Raw genomic sequence first — 21,249 nt, forward strand, 5'->3', positions numbered from 1 at the left:
GCCAGAAGGTACCACAATCAGAGTTTTCTCCACTGAGACAAAAGGAAAAACATTAAATTTGCAATGCTGCAAAATTCACACTATTTTCCACCAATCATTTCAGGCAGGATAATCTCTGCAATTCCTTGAACTTTGCGGGACTTTTACCCTTGAAAATGATTGAAAGATTTTCTCTATTACTCATTAAACAGCTTCCTCATAGGAATGAATTCTTCTGTAGGCACATCATTGGACACCTTCTCTCTTCAGTCGAAGTATCTGTTTCCATGGTTTCACCTTATTAAGTAATCATACTTTTCTTTTCGCCAAGCAACTGAAATTTTAACCCATCACGTAAAATGCAAAATTCCTATCGAGGCTTCTTTGAAAAGCTGTCAGGAAAATCTTGGGAATATCTTTGCATTTTTCTCTTTATTATTTCATCGCACATGATTACATCAATGAAAAAATATCATAGAAATAATGGGGCGAAAATGTTTTTCTGGCTAAGATACTGGTTTGAAATTAAAATGCAGTTTGAAAAGTGTAAGCAATCGAGAGAAGTTTTTACATTGTGAATTGGATTGCATTTCGCCAATAGGAACCAAGAGCATTCCATTGTTGCTAAGATTGTGCAGCATACATTCCTTGCAATAAAATTGCTGAAACCTTGCAAAAAGTTAAATCTACTATGGTAATTTTCGTATTGAATTTATAGTTTAATGGATATACAAAACTTATTCAGATGATCAGTTTATATTTGCAAGGCGAAACAAGTTGCAAAATCATAGCGACATTGGAATACTCGTGATTCCTTTTTGCAAAATGCAATCCAATTATGAAACTCCAGTGGAACTGCTTCACAAATGTATGCCCCCCCCCCACTCTTATTTTCAAATTGACCCCCCCCCCCCCCCCCCAATGATTTGTTCGAACTTTTTTGATAACTCAAAAAAGTTAAAACGATAAACACCTATTGATGCAATTCTCTTTTGTCTTTTAGGCACACTCTGAAGAAAATCAAAATTTTATTTGTGCCCTGTCTGAAAATTAAAATTTTAAAGTAGCAAGTTGAGCGCGCCTCATCAGTGATGCACAAACGGAGCAAAACACTTATTTCCCTATGGAAACAGATTTTCTTTGAGATGATCAAAACTCTAAATCTATCCTTCCGCAAATTGTCACCGCCGTTAAATCTTATTGCCTACTAAGAAAATTAAATTGCGTTTGTACTTAAATTTCTTTGTGGTATCAAAATTTGAAATTTACGAGAACCTGCTAATTTAGGGAAATTATCGTTGAAGCAGGTACACACTGACGAGGGAAAAGAGACAAAAAACCTGTTTTTGAGAGAATCGGGAGGGGGCGGAGGGGAGGTCCCTCAGAGGACGCGAATGGCCGAAAAGAGGATTTGAAGAGAAATGAAGAGAATGAGCGGAAAGAGAGAGAATTGAGAGAGAAAGTAAAGTAAACTTGCCTATCGGCGGTAGTGTTTTTGATCATGTATTTTTTTAAATCATCGTATTTTTCCTGAATTTGTGTGTTATTTCGAATTGACATAGTTTCCTAGTTTATGTTTTATCCACCGTAGTATTTGGCCGCTAATTTTCGTGTTAATTTTAATCTTCTCAGTGTTGTTTACAATCAGAACTGGATGAATATAATTTTTCAGAACATGTCACTGAAAATGAAATTTTTAGTCATTTGGAGGAACAAAAAACTATCGTTTCCCTGAACTGTCGTTTCGATGTAAGTTTTTCTGTATTTTCGAATATCCGAGGCGTCACGCACATCAATTGCGTCAAAGTTTAGGTTTGTTTTGTGTTTCAAGGTCTTAACCTCTTTAGTGCTACAGCTACTAGTCCTCTGCCAGTGTTACTTCTAAGAATAATTCTTGTGTTTTCCTTGATTTAGTTTTCTAATTTCGAGATGGTCTTTGCATGATCTCCGATTTTGCTCCTGGTATCCTTAATAACATTTCCCATTTAGTTTATTCGCAGCGATTGTAGCTCTGGAATTGATCTTACCTGTCAATATTGAAAAATATGCCACTGTTCTGTGACATCTGATGTGTCAATAAGTTGTTCCAATTTTTAATCTGAAATAATGTTCATTGTCAGTAGTTCTATTTGTCCAGCACATGTAGAATGAAGGAGCCGTTTACCGTCTGCGACATTCGAACAATCTTATCGCAATTCAGGTATTTACTATTTTCGCTTTCAAGTGAAGGACTTCAAAGTGCCAATATCAAGATTTTTAGTTCTCCATATTACCTTTTGATTATTTTCCATGAAACCGAGGTAAATCATAGTAAATTAAGCCGCTTTACAGATAAATTTTACAAGTTGATAGATATGAGTATGTGGCAAGTATCTTTCAGTCTTTCGATGTGATAACTCGAATAATGCAATGTAACTCAGAGTTATTATTCTGTATTGCATACCTTGCATTTAATAGCAAATTTTCCACCTCTCTTGATGGAATCATTCCTGCCAATCAATGATTAAGGGTCCAAGAATTTATTCTGGAAGATATGCAAACTGGACTTTACGTCAATCTAGAACTTGAAGAGGTTTCAGTGCTAAGAATGTAACGAAGTATGAAGGTTTTGTGACATGAAACTCCATATGTCTCTTATTTTAACTTACTTGAAAGCTTACATCTCCAACATCATTACCACAACTTTAGTTTCAGGCCTAGCATAACCGAGAATTCACCTTTTAACAATAACCATTTCTTCTTCAGGTTTTGTATTCAAGGTTGATAAGATATTTTCAACAAGCCAAGGAGACTTGAGCTCTCTATTTGCCTCTAAATCTCTTATGACTTATTATTATTATTGATTTTCTGTTTAATGAACAATGGCCATTTAATGCGTACCTCTTAGAGCTTAAAACTACATCAAAAGTCTTTTCTTTCCAATATTTTGCACTCCAGATCACCTTCCTACTTGAAAGAGAAAAAGATGAAACATGGTCATCGGTCTAATGTGATAGAGGCTCAGCAAAATCCATTGTGCTGGGTGATATTTTGGTGAGGCAATGCTTTCTATCAATTTTTTTTTAACAAAGGTCAGGAGGAGGTATCTATAACCAAAGTTTAATTCAAAACTAATTCATACTTTCAAATCTTTTTCCAGGAATGAAAACAGCAATCATGGATATTGATCCGATGTACCTTTCTTTTTCTGTGCCAAATGGCGTTCCTCAGGAATCCAAGCTAGCAACGTACATGGTATGAATTCACTGCATTTTTGCAAATTTTAATGTATGCAGCTATTTGTTTAGGGCTAGCTAACTATTCCACTGGAAAGTAATTTTTTTTCTGCTTAACATTAATCAAAAACAATTTGTCCCTGTTCGGACGCTAAGTGAAGATAAAAGTTGAATATGATTCAACTGTTGGTTTGGCTGTACAAATCTGCAGGCTGATTAACAAGTAACATTGATAGACAAAGGATAAATGAAGCCATTCTATTGGTTGTAACGAGTAGTCTTTATGGATTGAAGGAGAAAATGATGAAATAATTATAGGGTCTCTTAAGGGTTGCTGTTAATTTTTAAATCAAGCATTGCAACCACCCACTTCTGCCAATAGAATTGCCCAGTTTTCCCTTTCTCTTCCCACTCTATTGCTTTGTCTATCAATCTCAATAATCAGCCCACAGTTAAGTCTACTTTTGATGTCATTTGCTCAATATCCTGAGTCAACTCATTGAATACTCAATTGGGTTTTAGAGATAGAAAAATAAAAACGGAAATAAATTTTAATATACAATTCAGGCTTGGTTTTTTTCTGCAAGGAATTTTTGACTTAGAAGCTCTCATTTTGTTGTATATTGAGTCCTTTTTCTTTTAGTTAGTCAATTGGCTTTCTTCAGAACTTTAGATTGAACACATTTTTAAGCAAAATGAAAGCTCAAATAATTTTTTTTTCTGTCTTATCTCTCGCCTGACGATTTTGTTTCCTGAAGTCAACCCATTTTCTCTTATTTACTTTGCAGAAACAGAGACAGCCTGAGAGAGTCCCTCAATTGACCACCGTAACCTCTCCTGTCTCCAAAAGGATAAACCCAATCAATGGTGTTGACCAGCTCTCTAGCTCGTTGCGCAAGGTAACCTCCTCCTCAACACTCATCTTAGTTTCACCTTGAGTGTCATTTGTGGCTACAGGCGTCTTAAAACGATCATCAATCGAATTTTCCATATTTGTATGTGATTTCCTTGCTGACTCCTCTTTAGAAATGAATCACATTTTTATAGTTGTTCCTTTTCTTGCCTCTATGGATTTTGCCAAACCAACTTATTTTATCGCAGGGAGCAGCATTAACATATATTTTGCCAAACATTTTTTGGAGGTAACATCTTGGAGCATTGATGAAAATATCATAGAATTTTGCAACACCACCAGTAACTTTTTTTGTAGAAAATCTTTACTGTGATTGAATCAGTTGATGATCATAATCAAGAACTGCGCTTCAAATAAAATGGAAACTGACCTATAAAACAATGGTTTGAAGAGTGCATTGGGTCACTAGACAAGGTGTGAGTTATGCTGCTGTGCATTACGTTCCCTATTCAAAATTTCATGCAGAAAACGAAACACACAATGGGAAGTCTGAAAATCAACTCCTGAAGAAGATGTAGGTTTTTATAATTAACATTGGTTAAATGGCATACATATTAATGACATCATTTGTATGATCTGATTTCCACTTGATCTGTGTTGAAAATACTTGTCAATATTTTGTTCGAGGGTTGATTTCCAAACCTCCCGTCTTTTGAATCGTTCTGTAAGTAAGATTTTGAAGAGGAATCATTTGATGTTTGCTTCTCATTCAAGCCAGTCTAGTCACGCATTGTCAGATGTCTGCTAATTGACATGAACCATAGCTCTAGAATTCTTCAGGTGTACAATGAATGTCAGTACCAACTTTCATTTAGTGCTCTTGAGGCCAAATCTTTGGATTTTATACTTCCGAGAGAGGAATTTTTGCCATTGTTAATTAAATGTATATTTTTATTTACAACTTGTGCTTTTTGCTATCACAGATGGGCGTCCAGTCTGCAGAGTTCGTTCCACGGCCGAATTTAAGTTCAACGTATTCCAATTCTGTCTCACCGACGCATCGCCAAGCTTCGACTCCTTCTCCTACCTCGCTTGTTACACAAGCTCCTGCTTTTGAAAAGAACCTTCAAACATATCAAGTAATATTTTTTGCTCCTGGCTTTTAATTAATTTTACCCGTAAAAATCAAATTTGAGTTGCAAAATTTGACCAAAAGATGCACAGGTATCAAAGCTGCATTGTAAGCAAATGAGAGACGGTCTAAATTTAAGTATTTAATAAGTCTTGCTCTGAAATTGAATGGAGCTCATATTTTTTACCCTAATACCCTAATATTTTTCACCCTTCTATCTTGGAATTTATTGCCCTGATTTTCTGCAGAATAGTGTAGACTCAGCACTATTCTACCATCCTCAATTGAACTCCATCCCATTGAACTCAAGCTTAGACCTCCATCGGAGGATTGTCTCATCAAAAGAGTTTCTTTAGGACGCATTTGAAATAAATCCTTGAGTTCCCAAAAAGGGGGCACTTTTTTAACAGGCTTCTTCTGTGCCTGATAACTCGATAGCCAAAGTGTAAAACCATGTAACTCTGTTGCCAATGTCTCAAAATTTCTACTACCATTTCATTTTTTTTGAAGAAATACAAGCCAACTTTACAACCTGGAATGTTCACAGAATATTCCGCGAACAGAGAACAAAAAATTAAGGAAGTTTCCGCTAAATTACATCTGGTAGTTCTCCAAAGAAAAATTAAAGTATGACAGGAAGTCTACATCATGGCAAACGGAGGTACGTCGTTTCGCACTTTGGCTGTCAACTGCTTTACAAACTTTTTAAAATCATACTAATTCTACCTGTCCCTTATATTTTACTGTTTGAAATGTTGACTCAATGAGGTGATAATTTGTTTTTCACAGGAAAATGTTGGAGGTACAACGTATTTCTATCCGCAGACAGTGCCGAGTGAAGAACCTCCGAGCGCTGTTGTGGATGAAGTGTCGACAAGCTCAAACGCGAGTGGAGTTACGGTGTATCCAGGAACACCGTCGCACTTGCGCAATAAGAACAATCCCCCTCCAACGGATCCTGCGGCCTCTTACTTTGTTAATAATAGTCTTCGCCTGGAAATTCAGTACAAGAATTCACTCGTCCTAGCACAAGCTGATCCTGAACAGTTCCCCGGTTTGTGCTTTTTTCAGTCATTACCTTTTTCTTAAAAGGACATTTGGATACTGCTTTGGTAATCATCCAACAGTCAATTGACACTTGACCCCCAATGGCATAATGTTACTTCTCGTGACAATGCACTTTTTTGTTTTTTAAAATGAACCATTTCTGTACAGCATGATCTTCTTCTAACAAATGATCACCAAAATTTTGAAATTTTAAGGAGTAAATTTGGAACTCTGTTCTCACGAAAGTTGCAGCATAGCTTTGTGCCCCTTAGAATACATTGACCCAAAATTAATTAATACCATGGAGGATTAAAGAGATGAAGAAGGAGGTAGACAATTGAGTAGGCTGAAAATGTGCCTGGTACTGGAAGGATAATTCCGTTTTAATTGGAATAGCATCAATGGAGAATATGCAGGTGTCTGAAATTTGATAAATTCCGTGTCAAAGTGGATGCCACCAAATGAGCTGGACCCGAGGATACCCTTGGTTCATAAATCGAACAATTATTGGAGGAAATATGACAAAATAACCTAATCTGCTAAAATACATTTGTTTAAATGGGAAATGCCGCCAGATTACGTCACTAGACTCACTTTTAAATCTATTTTTATACTATTTCCCATATCAGAAAAAAATTATTAAAAAACACCGTGAAATCAGCTCTTCAAGCACTTTCAGATAAAGCAATGAAAAATTTACATGCAAATTCTCCATTTGAGAAATAAAAATCCAAATAATTGACTTTTTCAGCATTATTGCATGTGTCAAGTATCCTTATCAATGAAGCTTTTTTTCGCTTAAACGGAGGAAGATCCACAGTTTGTAATTTGATGAGTTTAAACTCTTGGGGAAATTCAATGATTTAAATTATTCATGTGTAGCATGAAACGATATTAGTTTCAAAACTACAAATTAACAGATTTGAAAAATTTTCCTTCAACAGAAGAGATTTTTTATTTTGGCTTGGTCTCATCCGTGAACTAAAAATGTGCATGAAACAAGGATTGATTGTATATTTTGACAGCACAGCTGCAGTAATGCGTATCTTGTTTCAAAATTTCTAGTCCCATGATATTTTATCGAAGGAAAATGAACCAATACTATCACTCAAAATTTTCACAGGATGTTCACACAGCCATAAAAAAATCAGGGAAATTTCCAAGAAATGACATTGAGTATTTTTTCGTTTAAAAATTATTTACAACAGGAAGTCTACAGATTTGCAACAGTGGAAGAGATCCGTAATTCTCTGTTGATTTGCTCGTTTTTATCCACTGTTCTTAAATAACCAGCAAATTAATTTGACTGCCAAGACAGTCTAACTGCAATTCATGTTGCTTGGTTTTCTCCTTGTTAAAAGTTTTTACCCAAAAACTGAGCAGCAATGTGCCTAGAACTTTCTGTGTGTTTCCTCTAGATTATTAAAAACGCTTTCCTAAAATTTCAAACAAAATTCTGCTCAGATTTTTGCTAAAGAAATAAGGCTCCGTGAATTGGTTTTAACGGATTTTTGTGACAGCTGTCTAAATAGGTGGCTCTTGAACAAGTGAAGTGTAAGAGAAAGTTTAGTAGATTTTCTTTATTCATCATTTTATAACTGTGTATTGTTTGATCCCAAGTTTCTACCAGTCAGATGACAAACTTGTTTGTTTTTCTAGATCTGCCATCTGAGGTTGATAACTATCACGAATTGGTACCGCTAGAACCTCCTCGTCCCCTCCACAAACAATCAATGTTAGGTTATCAAGCAACCTCCTACAAAGCGACCCACATCAAAACAGGAATTAGGTACTGCTTAAGGAGGATTCATGGTAAGTTAATTTATGATTGAACATATTTACGCAAATGTGATCTATGTACTTTGGTAATTTTGGAAAATGACTTACCTTGTGTCAAGTGAAGATGTATAATGCACATTTATTTTGAAAGGAGGCTGCAGCTATGGTAACTTGTATCAAACGAAGATGCGTATGTATTTTAAAACGAGGCTGCAGTGTAGATGGAGGAGTGTGCTAAAACGAGATCACAAAAACCATCCAAAACTTCATTGCAAGCCAGAGCGAGCTGGAAACTTTTAACTCTGCTACAGTGTAATTTCTTTTACTCAATGGAATCCTCCCCTAGAACATATTGGACATTTTTTCTCCCTGTATTAATATTGCAAAGCGCATGTAAAATAGTTTTTATACCTGCCGTTTGATTGATGAAACTTTGTGTTTTCTTTTTTTGCAGATTATCGTTTGCCAAGCACAAAATGTACAATTCTTGTTGATATGTGGAAGAAACTATCACATTCCAATATTGTTCAGCTCAAGGAGGTGTTTACGACAAAAGCGTTTGGAGATCATTGTAAGCATAAACCTATCAAATCTTTGGACAGAAAATGATTGGAATTGTGGTCTGATAGAATTTCAAATTGTGTACAGTTGAAGGAAACCTATTCAAATTACCCTCCATGTGAATGTGATTTTATCTGGGTAATTTTGTAAAATTCAGCTGGTGAATAACAGTGACAGTCTTTTAATGAAGTATGTATCCATTCAAATATGCATTGCAAAAACACCTTTCTTCTTATCTAATTATTGTGTGCAAGACCGGAGGCAAAATTTGCTTTTGCAAGTTCTGGTAGTTCACCTTGAATGCCAAAACCTAATTGTGACAGTTTACATAGTGAAGACTTTAATTTCATCCCTGTGCAGGCTGTGCTGTATAAGTTGACGCACTAAACTGCGACAGAAGATTGTCCGATGTAAGTTTTCATATGCAAAGTAAATGCAAGAAGCAAGATGGTGGATCTTCTGCCGCAGTCCAAAAGTGTGTAAACTTATTTGGCGTGGACTCGATAATTTTTTGCCAACAGGCTTGCACCAAAGCAGGGGTTTTTTTTTCAGCATCTTTGATACAAAATTTTTTTGGAACCGAAAAAAGAAATGCATGAAATGAGAGAATATAGTATCTTGAATCGTAGGTCTTGTTTTAAAAGGTGTGAAAGACTTAGAAATCCTTTTTTTTCCCCTTTTTTCTTTTAAATTCGAAGAATTATGACAAGATTTAACAGATTTAAGAAAGATTTTTAGGCATTTCATCCAATTTCTGGGCAAATTTTGAATTTCCAGGCTGGAAAAACTTCTTGAGCCATGTTTAAAATCCTACTTAAACTAGGCAGAAAACTATTTGCAGTATCTTTTTACAGGAAACTCAGGTGTCTTTTAAGTTTCTACCTTAAATATTTTCAGGAGACTTAAATCTTTGCCAGTGTAAGCGAGTATTTTAATCAGAGTCTACTGTTATAATTTCAGCGATTTTGTTCGTTTACGACTACCACCCTGACTCGGAGACTTTCCAAACTCGCTACTTCTCTCAAGCTGAACCCATGAACGGGTTTAATGATTTATTTTCGTCCAATTCGCACCAACCTAGGCCCTACAGCCACATGAAAAATGCTCTTTTGCGTCAGCAACAGAGGTAAATACCCGTCCACTCAGCATGTTCTGTCCCTCTTTCTTTGTATTAACTGAATATAATCCCGTATCGTTTCCTGTTTTTTATTGTATCTGTGCTTTTTTACACTGAGTAATATGTGACTGTCTATAGGGAAGAAGAACTGTAGACCACCATACAAAAAGTGCTAAATTCAAAGAGAACTCAACTTTTGAAGGCGATATTCTCTAAATTTATCATGATTATAATGTGATCCAGTGAGAGAAGTGGTTATGAACATTTAAAAAAAATTTTTCTTGAATTTAAGTTGTCGTTCGTTCGGGTCTACGGTAAGGACCAAAAGTCTGAAAAAACGTCATCAGTTATTTGATGCAACAAAAAAATCATGCTCAAATTTTATTTAACACCTCTTTTGCTTGTCGTTTTTCAGTATGATTCCTGAGAGCACAATTTGGAACTATGTGATACAATTGACCGGAGCACTGCGGGTCATCCACTCAGCAGGCCTTGCATTTAGGACACTGGACGCCACCAAAGTTATCTTGAATGGTCGCTCTAGGATACGCTTATCTTTTTGTGCGATTACGGACGTCCTCTCTTTCGACCCGAATGCCTCCAACCCTCTAGCTTTAATACCACATTTGCAAGTAAGTATTCAGCAGATTTTCTCTCATATCTTATCCAGAGATTTCAAATTTTATGAAATCTCATAGAAAAAAATTTCACAATGAAATCTTAACATTCACGATGAAATCTCATCATTCATGATGAAATCTTATGAAGTGAATTTTTATGGTGAAACTTATTAAAATAACTTTTTATATGATGGGTTCTAATAAAATGAAATGCCTCTGATTAGACTCAAGAGGCTATCAAATGCTTAAAAATACCAGGTTAAAACTACTCGGTAGACCATCAAGCGCTTAAAAATACCAGGAAACCACTGAAGAGGCAAACCTGTAAATTATATTAATGGTGATGCAAATTACACACAATTAACTTAGGGAATTTTGATCACAGAATCATTCGATCATATGTATTGACTAAAATTGTAAAATGCGATTCTATTTTAGTGATAAATATTTTTTGTAGAATAGAAAATAAGTTGCTTTATTGTTTTGGAGCGATCACGTGAGTTAACTTTGTTAATTCCAAATTCATAAAATATTCAAAAATTATTAATCGTAGTCAACTAACCTAGCGTTTTTCTATTATTTATCAAAAAAGTACAAGAGTCCTTTTACAAAAAGCTAGGTACAAGTTAGCATTTGTGCATACCCTCTTCTTACAGTGTTGCTTACTCCCATCAATCTTTTAGAATCGAAAACCAAATAGCATTTGTCGTTTAATCTTGTAGACTTATCTTAACTGTATGATTTGAATTTTTAGCAAGAAGATTTGACGCAACTTGGCAAGTTGATTTTGGCTTTGGTGCACAAGTCTCTATTTGCCGTGCAGGCCGAAAACTTACAGACTTCTTTGGATTTGATGGCCCGCTCATACTCTGCTGATTTAAGACACCTTGTTACGTGAGTGAATATGCATTTTTAAAATTTTTGGAGCATTTGCTGGAAAAAAACTGAGGGAATGAAGTACCTCATGGGGTGCAAATGATTCGTTCAAGGTAATTTTTAAGTGCTTTCTGAATGAGATGGACGCGTAAAAGAAAAAGAAGAAGAAGAAAGATTGAAATCCGAAATTAAGAGACTCAAACTCGTATAATTAACTGAAAGAAAAACCAGTGCAGTGTCCTCTTTTCCCCTCTTGTCCTGACCGTGATCTTGACTATGTGTTGCATGTCCTACTGAGCTCTCAATTTTAGATTTAAACCCACAAATTTATTAGAGGAGTCAACTGCAATATAGCGACACCAGAGAGGCAATTCATCGTATGAAAAGTTGTTCTGATCAGGAGTAGTTATTTTCTATCAGAAGTCAGTAATAAACCCGTACTGTACATCTTCAACCTCAGGTCCTCATTCTTGGTCCAAGTTTATGAAAATATTTTTATTCAACACTTTGTTTGCAAAGTAAAAAACAAAATATATGTTTATTTTTTCTGTGAAGGTATTTATTATCATCGCAAAGGCGAACTGTGGTTGATCTGATGCCCATGATCGGAGCTCGGTTCTACTCCCAGTTGGATGCCACCCAAATCCATTGTGATTATCTTGAAAATGAGCTAGCCAAGGAGATCGAGAATGGAAGACTGTTCCGCCTCCTTGTGAAGTTATCAACCATCAATGAAAGACCAGAGTAAGTTTATCATTTGTGTTTTCCTTCAATTCTTGCTGTCCTGATTTCATGTTTTTGTATAAAGCGCTACAAATTCACTCAGGTTAACCAGTCATTCCTGTGGACGATTTTTAAGATCCTACTGCGTTGCGAAGGTGGGAAGTAAAAATTCAAATTCATTCATTTTTGAATGAGCTTATTTTACGTCATATTATTACAGAGGGAATTCGAAAGTTAAAATAAAGTAGGAACCCTGAAGCCTAGAGACAGTTTTTTTTTTTTTTTTTATTGTTTATTGTCGCAATAAATTACACAGTTATGAAATACACTTACAGTAAAAGTGCGTAATATATAGATATTAAAGAAAACAATAATGATTTGGACTGTAATACAAATTAAGGGGAAAGTTTTGCTGAATAAATAAAATAGAATAAGAAATAAGTGGTAATGAAAAGTACTGGAGTCAGCAAGGGTTATTGTTAGCGACGCCGGAATCCGCCAGTTGGCATGCATCAGCAAATATCTGTTTATCTATTATTTCTTTTTTGTTTGTGAGGACGGTTTTAATATATGTACAAATTTTGGACCAATTTTCCTTGGAATCTAATAAACATTTTTGAAAATTTACGGTGGTGAATGTCTTTTTAATTTCTGTCTCAAGAAGATCTCTCTCTGAATTAAATTTATTACACAAGAAAATAGAGTGCTCTGGAGTATCGAGAGCATCAGGGCAGTACGGGCAGAAGGGGGATGGCGATATTTTCATACGGTGAAGGTAGCTGTTGAAAGCGCCATGTCCAGTTAGAACCTGCGTTAGGAAGAAATTTAAGTCGCCAAATTTCCTGGTAAGCCATTCTTCCGGGTCCACAATAAGTTTCTTTAGCCAGGTATCTTTAGAAGGGTCCTGTTGCCATTCCGTGATCCATTCTTCTCTGATCGCAGCTTTGATGGTGGGTTTGTCCGCTTCACGATGGTAGAGGCTGAGTCTTTCCTTAATTAAATGGTTTATATGAGGGATACCACTTATCATATCGATGGCTGTGTTCGAGGCTGTCCTGTATGCCATGCATATACGCAGCTTGAGAGGACGAATGGTTTTTGTAAGAAGCTTCTTGTTTTTGTTTGACACTCCTCCTGCGGCCCAGACATTAACAGCGTAAAAAATGATCGAGAGAATAGCCGAAGCGATAAGCTTCCTCTTCATAAACGAGGGTCCGTCTATGTTCGGAAGAATGCAGCTGAAGGATTTGATAGCATTGGCGGCTTTCTCCGATATTTTCTTGAAGTGCGTGTTTAGAGATCCGTCTTCGTCGAGCCATACACCTAAATATCTCATGAACGGAGCCGGTGTTATAGGGTGATTGACCACTTTGAGCTTGTATTTCCTCTTTTTCTTCTTCTTTTTCCCCACAATTTCGAGGGCTTCCGTCTTGGTGGGTTCAAGAGCAAGTTTAGCTTTTGCCAATTCGTCGTTGATTTCAGACGTTATTTGATTAGTGTTTTTTGTGAGTTCTCGCCTTGTTTTGGTTTCGATAATGATAGCAAGGTCATCAGCATAGGCGATCTTTTCTGCGACGTAGAGACAGTGCAGCATTTTTATAGTTGTGTTCTGTAACAACAGGCAATGATGATTGGATGGTGGGGATGATGCCGCCCTATCATTTATTTTCATTTAAAATCGTCAATGATTTATTTCAGACTGAACATGGACCCAGCATGGTCCGAAACAGGTGATAGATACATGGTCAAGTTGTTGCGAGACTATCTATTCCACCAGGTCACGGAAGACGGAAGACCGTGGCTGGACATGGCTCACATTGTCCACTGCTTAAACAAGCTCGATGCTGGAACTCAAGAAAGGGTAAATACTGTCAGTTTAATTCATATTTAAAGTCCAGATCAATGCGTCCGAGGCGTTAAGTCTTTCTTTCAATAAGCGCGTTTTTCCCCTGGTTATTTTAAAAAAAGTATAATTTCCTTGTTGGGTCAAAGAAATTCTATTGTACTCATCATTAATTTACCCATGACACTGTAAATGCTCTCCTCACAGAATTTTTTCTGAAGAAGAATGTATGAAAATTCAGTATGCTTTTTCACTGCAATCATCTTTGTGAAAACTGACTGTTAGGCTGAAAAAAATAAATAAAAAAACATGAAATATGAAAGTGGCCAAAAAGAAGATCAGCACTTTTCTCTCAAACTAAAATCGATTTCTACAGGTATGTAAGTGACGTCCTCCAAGAGTCAAGCAATGCTGTAACAAAACTTAGTAAAAAGAATTCATCTCACAAAAATGTGTAATCTTCTAACATTTTTCAGTCTGATAATCGAATCCTCAATTCCTTCAAGTTTATGTACACAGTTTTGATATGCATGGAGTTCTTAAAACAGATTTAACCGGCCCTCCTTTGGCCATTCGCCATGGCCCTTTTGACCCCTTTTTCGCAGAACAGGGTTTCCCCTTGATCAGGATCCAACTCTAAGAGCTTAATTTGACTCAGGGGTTTATTTTAGAAAAAATCAGTGGAATATTAGCGAAATTTTTCGCCAAAATGACGGTTAACTGAAAAGCCCCTCCGCATGTAAAAACTCCATTCCTCTCTCTTTACCTGCTTCTGCAAATTTCAGAATCTTATTCTCTGTTTCAGATATGTTTAATGTCCCGTGATGAACAAAGTATTTTAGTTGTATCCTATGCTGAACTCAAGCAATGCGTAGAGCAATCCTTCTCCGAGCTAGTCAACGCAGCATCAGTTGTGCCAGCCAAAGCCGAATAACTGCTCCTCTGTATGACAAACTCCGTTTAAATCTTGATATCATTCCTGTAGTTCTTTACGTCACCGTGAGTTCAATCCACTCCCTCTTCAAATCCGTAGGTCACTGTATCCAATCATCGCTGCTCTCATCTCCAGATTAACTTTGATCCCTTCGAATTATCGTTTTCTTTTTCCAATTATTATTATTGTTTGAGCATCATTCTCAGGACGTTTAGGATAAAATACTGGCTTGTTTCAGGGTGGTAGTTCCTAAGCAGTTTTCAAATCAAGCACAAACGCATTTGAGTTTGAATGACAGGATGTGAATTAAGTTATTGCGACTTCCTTTTCAGATGACTTGTGTTTCAAGCAAAGTATCCACTAATTATCTGTCAGGGTCAAATTATTTTTATTCTTTGCATTGAGAACTGAGAAATGCGCTTGCTGAAAATTTGCCATCTTTTTTTATTTATATAAATTTAGGGAAATCTGCTAACATAAAAATTGAACTTCAAAATTTCTCATCAACAAGAGAAAAAAATCAGTTTACATTTCCATAGATTCAATGCAGTTTGATAGATTGCAATGTAACTTCCTTGCTTGTTCGTTACGATTGACTTGATTTTGAACGATGATAAGTTGCCGAAAGATCTCTGTGTTAATGATGATAAATATTTATGTTAACATGACTGCATGAAACTAAACCTGCAAAAGGTACCATAGTCAGGAAATTATTTTAAACCAAGTAGAGGCATCTCGAGTTAACCTCAAAATTCATAGATCATGTCAGGACTTATCTGGATTAAATTTCTCTGCTGATCGCAACTCAAAATCCGAGGAGAAGGTATTGTGTTCTTGAGACTCGTGTGGAATCACACAGCAAGGTAGAGTGTGTAAGTTGGAGCATTCTTTTGGCTGTCATTGTCTTTCCGCAGGCCTCAGCAAAATCTGCATGTTTGGGTTCTTCCATTTTAGGATATCTATTTTCATACAGTTATTATTTTTTTTTTTTTTTTGCCAGTGTTTGCTAGAATCCAGTTTGAAACTGAAATTCTCTATATGGTGGAAAAAACTTATGCTAGTAAAATTTCTCTCAAAGAGATATGCTGTTTTTGTAAGAGGAGCTTTTCCATAAAAATTAAAAGTTAACTCCGGTTTTGACGTACAGCCTTAGTTCCGTAACTAATAAAATCCATCATAATTCTTCCAGTTGTCGTCTCACAGTCTATTGTTTTTCATTCGATTGAAAATGAAAATGAAAATAACTTTTCAAAAAGCAAATGTGCGTTTTTTCGACCATGAAGTAAATTCAAAGGTATTTTTACGTAAATTTGTTCGTTTCCCTCACAAGAACTTAACTTTAGCCAAAAACCCTGAACTGACATAATGTAGATTTTTCAGGTTTAGGATTTAGAGGCGTCAAGTGTTGTATCTATGTATTACACTTGTGTTAAAAGAAAAAGACATCCCTCCAAACAAGTGATAATTTCCAGAGCATTTTAATAATTCTGCATCAATTATTCTCAAGTTATTAATTTACTGAAGTTGAGTCTTTTTTTTTAAATTTGTATTTATTTTCATGATAGTGATTTGCTACCAAAAATGGACAAAAACATGCATAAACTTTCTAATTTGAATTTTGAGAATGAAATTCCTGTTGTGAAAGAAAACCTGATCTGTTTGTTCCCCCTCTTCTGTTCAGGGTCAATTTCCTATCTATTTTTGTGCAACAACAATGTAAGTATGTATAAGAAGGCAAGGAATTATACTTTATTGTTTGTGTTGATCGGTCGCAGAATTTTTCAGCAATTGTCCAAAATTGGTGGAAAATTTTAAATATTTTTCAGACCCCAGTTTTTCAAAATAATCATATCGTTGAGCTTTCTATTTTGGTGATTTAATGGTCAAAGTTCCACCAGGGCAATATGTGGAATAAGGCCCAATTCTAAAGTTTTAAATAAAAAGTCAATCTCCCAAGATTTTAATTTAATCATTTTAATTTTTAATCATCGTTGTTACTCTTTTTTGTTGTGAAAAATAGTTGCCTAATAGTAAATTGCAGTCAATCATTTGTTTTTTATCAGATCGTAGAATATTGTTTTAAAGATTCTCGGATCAATTTATTTTGAGTGCATTTGGTATTTCTGCCCTCAACTGTTGAGAAAAGGAAATCTATTTATTTCCAATCATCTGTCTTGCATTATCGCTGTTCCTTTTAAACTTCATTCCGTCTTTTTGAATTCGATAACTCGGTGAACCTAATCTTGTTGCCAATATGGGTGTGAGAGGACATAATTAGAATGCTTTTGATTAACCATCGTTGCTTTTTCATTAATCATTTTTAGACAGTTTTTAATTTATTTTTTGGTTTAGATCGTTAAAGTAAGTCTGTTTTTAAGTCTTTGAATCAGAATCGAAAGCATGAACGCTTGGTGATAATTCCTACAGAGGCGATTAAAATTTTAGGCCAGAAGGAAATTGTTATTTATTTTAACTTCACAAAGTGTGTTCATTTCTCAGTAACTGAGTCTCAATTATTTTAGAATTTTGCAGGTGTTTCATTCATTGATTTTTATCTCTAATCAGTCATATTTCAGGAAGATTTGATGGTTTGATTTTTATCTTTCGGATCATTTCTTTAATTTGAGTCATCAAACATCTACATTTAGCAGAAGCTATCCATTAAATCATTTGTGAATAATTTTGACACATGCGCAGTCCCTCATTAAACTTAATCTTTTGGCAATAATTTTTAAGTGCACTGTCTGCGGGCGTGAAAAGAGATAAAAGCATTACAAACATTAATTCAATATTTCATTTTTCTGAAATTTAGTTCTGCATTCAATTTTTGCCAGAAGACAGATCTATTACACTGAAAGGCATGTAGGTTTATGTATTCTGGTTGTTCATCTCCAAAAAGTTTCTTTCAAAAACCTCAAGTGAAGAAGAAATTATCTGGATGTGGAATATTGCACCACAATTTTTTTAATCAAATTGAATTCCGATTTTGGATAGTCACAGTTTCAATTTTAAGTTTTGAAAGAAACTCTTTGGAATTGAAAAATTGAGAGCATATTCAGATGCAGTGGAAATGTTTTCCGCCAAAAATTAAAATTGCAAACTCTATTTTAGTAATGTGTTTTAGTATTTGGTGTGTGCTTGCTTAGTTTAAAAATTACTAATCCATATCTCATTAATGTTTCTTTGGGTTTGAAATTTTTCATCAGGATCTATCTTCTTCTCAGGAGAGCAGTAGCTGTGAAGTAATTTATCTCATTGGAAAATGATGCAGTCTTTCTCCAAAATTTGGATTTGGTGAAAAGCCATGAACTTGGTTGGAACAGTTGCTAAAAGTGAAGAAGCTCCATCTGGGGGGGGGGGGGGGGGGGGAAGAGAGAAAGAAAGGAAGGAGCCTTATTTTTAATGACTGCTCAGTAACTCAATCAAAAGCTGTGTGTATTTTATTCATCAAATTGACTAAAACAGATAAAGGAAGATTGTGTAGCTTATAGTTTATTGGAGATAACATAATGAATACATTAAATTTATTTAAAAACCGAAAAGAGTGTTCTGTTTTAACTGATGAATTTAAAACCACAGTTGAAGATTCACTGCTCATCTTTCCTACTGCTCTCCTGCCGTTTTTCATTGCTGCGCTGGTATTTTTTAGATCAGGTGTTTCAATATTTTGTTTTGAAGCATATCGCTGAAAAATTCGAAAACTCCAATTTCGAAAGCCTAACTGTGCAGGAAAAATATTATGAAAGTGCATAGCTTGTTGAAGTTTGTTAATAATTTGTTATTCGCCCACTAGTTGGGTTTGATTTTGTGATCAGTAAGTATTATCAAATCACCAATATCAAGTGCCAATAATGACAAAATTTGAGTCTTGTATCGGACTGAATAGGCGTAGTTCTTTCAGAATCATGGAAGTTCAAAGGAAAATATTTTTTTCAGCTTTATTAAAGTATGTTAGTAATAGTTTACGATCAGCGTTATACGCTAAATTTTTTTTTGATAGTAAGATAACTACTATGTGTTGATTTGTCTGAACTGCAGAAGAAGATACAAAAAAATGAGTAGCTTCCAAGTTAATTAATGATTATTCTAGAAACGCAAACTCTAAATCGAGCTTTACAAAAAAGCCTCCCCCCCCTTTTTTTTTTGCAAGTCCATACCCATTTAAGTTCTTAATACGTTTTGTAATGTTAAGTCTTTCAATTAGTTCTTGTCATGACTGTTATTCTCTGTTCGAAAATTGGGTCAATCATTGTACCCTCAACTTTTTGGGGTCACTCAGTTCTCAAATCGTCAAAATCCAATGGTCAGTCAATTGGCACTTATATTCATTGATGAGGAAGGGTTCGCATAAATGAATTCAAGCAGATGTGTGGAAATGCCCCTCAATAGTTTCCCAAATTTTTTCAATAAGCATATTGACAGTGAAACTGTAGGAATACGTATACTTTGCAATGTTGCAGACGTCAAACTTTATTTTCTAAGTGGGAAAAGCTTTAATGGTATTTCTTGAAAAGTCCCAGATTTTTCCTTTCGGTTTTTAGGATGTTCTGTGAAAATTTCAAGCAGTACTGTTGGTTTTTTCTCCTCTGATACAATAAAATCGGATTGGAGTTTTTAAACATGGCAGACGAGATACCTGTTCCTACAGTTCACTGCTGATAGGGGTTATATCATCCTAAAATCTTAAAAACTGTCTTTATTACTCCATAAAATGTTTTTGATACACTAATTCAAAATCAAAATTATGCCAAATTTTTTTACCATGACAACATTTTGGTTTAGATGAGGTATTAGTCGACAATTGTCAGGTGCCAGTAATGATTTTATTGTTGGAAGGAAATAACTAAAGTTGGAACTGAAAAATACCATACTTTAAACTTCAAAGCGAAAAGAATAAAATGAGATACCAAGATTCAATCAGACTTGTACGTTCTTTGACACTCCAGAAGTCAACTGATAGGATTAAAGATTTTGAAAGACATTGGCAATGTTCAAAGCCCCTGACAAAATTTGACAGACTTAATCCATTGCTCTCCTAGTCTAAGATGTTACTTATGGTACAAAATTAACGTTAAGTCAGAATGATATTACTGTTTTCATTCAGGAGAACCCTCTTCATCAAATAATCTTTTCAATCCTTTAAATTTTTTAAATCATCTGGCCTCCTCATTTCTTGTCAATTTTAGTTTCTAATAGTTAGAAAGGATAAATTTCTGTTAAGCTTTTATCAGTAACTGTATCTCAGGATTGAAAACACTGTATGTGCTGAGGAAAGGACTAGGAATGTTTCCGGGAAAAATAGGTTTTTTGTGCACTTTTGGATCCCTAAGTTTTTTCAGGCGTTCTTGATCAGTGGCCTAACATAAATCTCCATTGAATAAATAGTGGAGTAGTTTGTCATGATTGGGTCAGCAGAAACTGCCTAAATAGAAACACTCTCTCTTACATTCTTCTTTAGAACTTTATGGGAAAAGTGGTGCTCTCAATTGGAGGTTTAAACACTGAAGCTTCAGCGATTTGTTTTAACTTTCCCTAAATGCAGCTTCAATACTTGGCCCAGAATGCAATCCATTTTTTTTTGTTAATTTTTTTGTTGAATGACCTCGACGGATAAAGCTCTGCCTATCTCAGTATTATTCATCAATCCATCAAGCTAAAAATCATCGGTTCATCAGCTTCACCAGGTCAATTTTGTCGGCCATTCCTCAAATGTTGATTCTATTCAAGGTTGTATGATTGTGCGAACGTTAAAGTGTCAGAATTTTAATTACGGGTACCTTACTTCCCTTCAGCTTTCTGTTTTACAATTTTTATTTCCTCTTTCAGAATCAATGCATTTTTAAAATTTTATTTTAATTTTATGAGAAAGATTTATGCCTGCAACTGTCCCCATGTGCTCTGAAATTGGCAACCAAATTCAAGGAAAAAAAAAGAGAACTGCCATCTTGTGAGTTCATGAGTTGCACCCCTTAAAACACGTCAGCAAATTTGATTTTTTTCTCTCTCTCTTAGATTCAGGAATATTCTGCTCATCCAATTTAGGTGTTATTCTCAAAGCTTTATTTTATATTTTATTTTGTTAGTATTTTTATTTTTTTGCTTGTGATACATTTTTAATTTGAAGGTCGAAATGTCCTCACTCATAATGTAACGTAGTGAAACTATCTTAAGAAAGCATCCAACTTCTTCAAATAATTCAGTAAAAATTTACCTGAAGTGGTCAATGAAATGTTAGGGTCATCAACTTTTTTTAAAAATGGAATTTTGGAACTTACAGAATTGTTTATTCGCTCATCAAGTTTTCCATGAACTCAATTTTTCTGTGAGTGGATAGTTATTCTCCATCTGCTGACGAGTTTTCGTTTTCCCAATTCTATAAACGATGGGTCACCATGCTTTGAACATCCTTACTTTTTCTCGTGTAATGGCTGCTTGATGCTTATGCTCTGAGTACAAGTTTTGAGTTTGCCTCTAACTAAATTCCCTGGCTGTAAATTTTGATAAACGTCCTCATTACATTCCAATTTTTGCCTTCTTTTCAAGTTGTAGATATTCAAGAATAAATGTCAT

The 21,249-nt window shown here is 35.2% G+C and overlaps 1 protein-coding gene across 6 annotated transcripts; it reads left to right on the forward strand.

The window, feature by feature from the left end:
• Positions 1-1,406: 1,406 nt before the first annotated feature.
• On the forward strand, positions 1,407-20,616 carry PAN3 (Poly(A) specific ribonuclease subunit PAN3). Of its 6 annotated transcripts, none has more exons than XM_072305627.1 (14): positions 1,407-1,728; positions 1,969-2,179; positions 3,119-3,213; positions 3,983-4,093; positions 5,031-5,186; positions 5,969-6,233; positions 7,886-8,038; positions 8,460-8,576; positions 9,527-9,692; positions 10,099-10,315; positions 11,058-11,197; positions 11,735-11,923; positions 13,601-13,763; positions 14,551-20,616. In XM_072305627.1, exons 3-14 carry the CDS (start codon positions 3,121-3,123, stop codon positions 14,677-14,679), a joined length of 1,899 nt encoding a protein of 632 aa, XP_072161728.1. In that variant the 5' UTR covers positions 1,407-1,728; positions 1,969-2,179; positions 3,119-3,120; the 3' UTR covers positions 14,680-20,616. The 6 variants fall into 6 exon arrangements, with proteins under 6 accessions (XP_072161728.1, XP_018909963.1, XP_018909964.1 ...); XM_019054418.2 differs by having other exon boundaries at positions 2,100-2,179; XM_019054419.2 differs by having other exon boundaries at positions 2,103-2,179.
• The last annotated feature ends 633 nt before the right edge of the window (positions 20,617-21,249 follow it).

This window comes from Bemisia tabaci, chromosome 10, assembly GCF_918797505.1.
Source record: "Bemisia tabaci chromosome 10, PGI_BMITA_v3".
NCBI lineage: Eukaryota > Metazoa > Arthropoda > Insecta > Hemiptera > Aleyrodidae > Bemisia > Bemisia tabaci.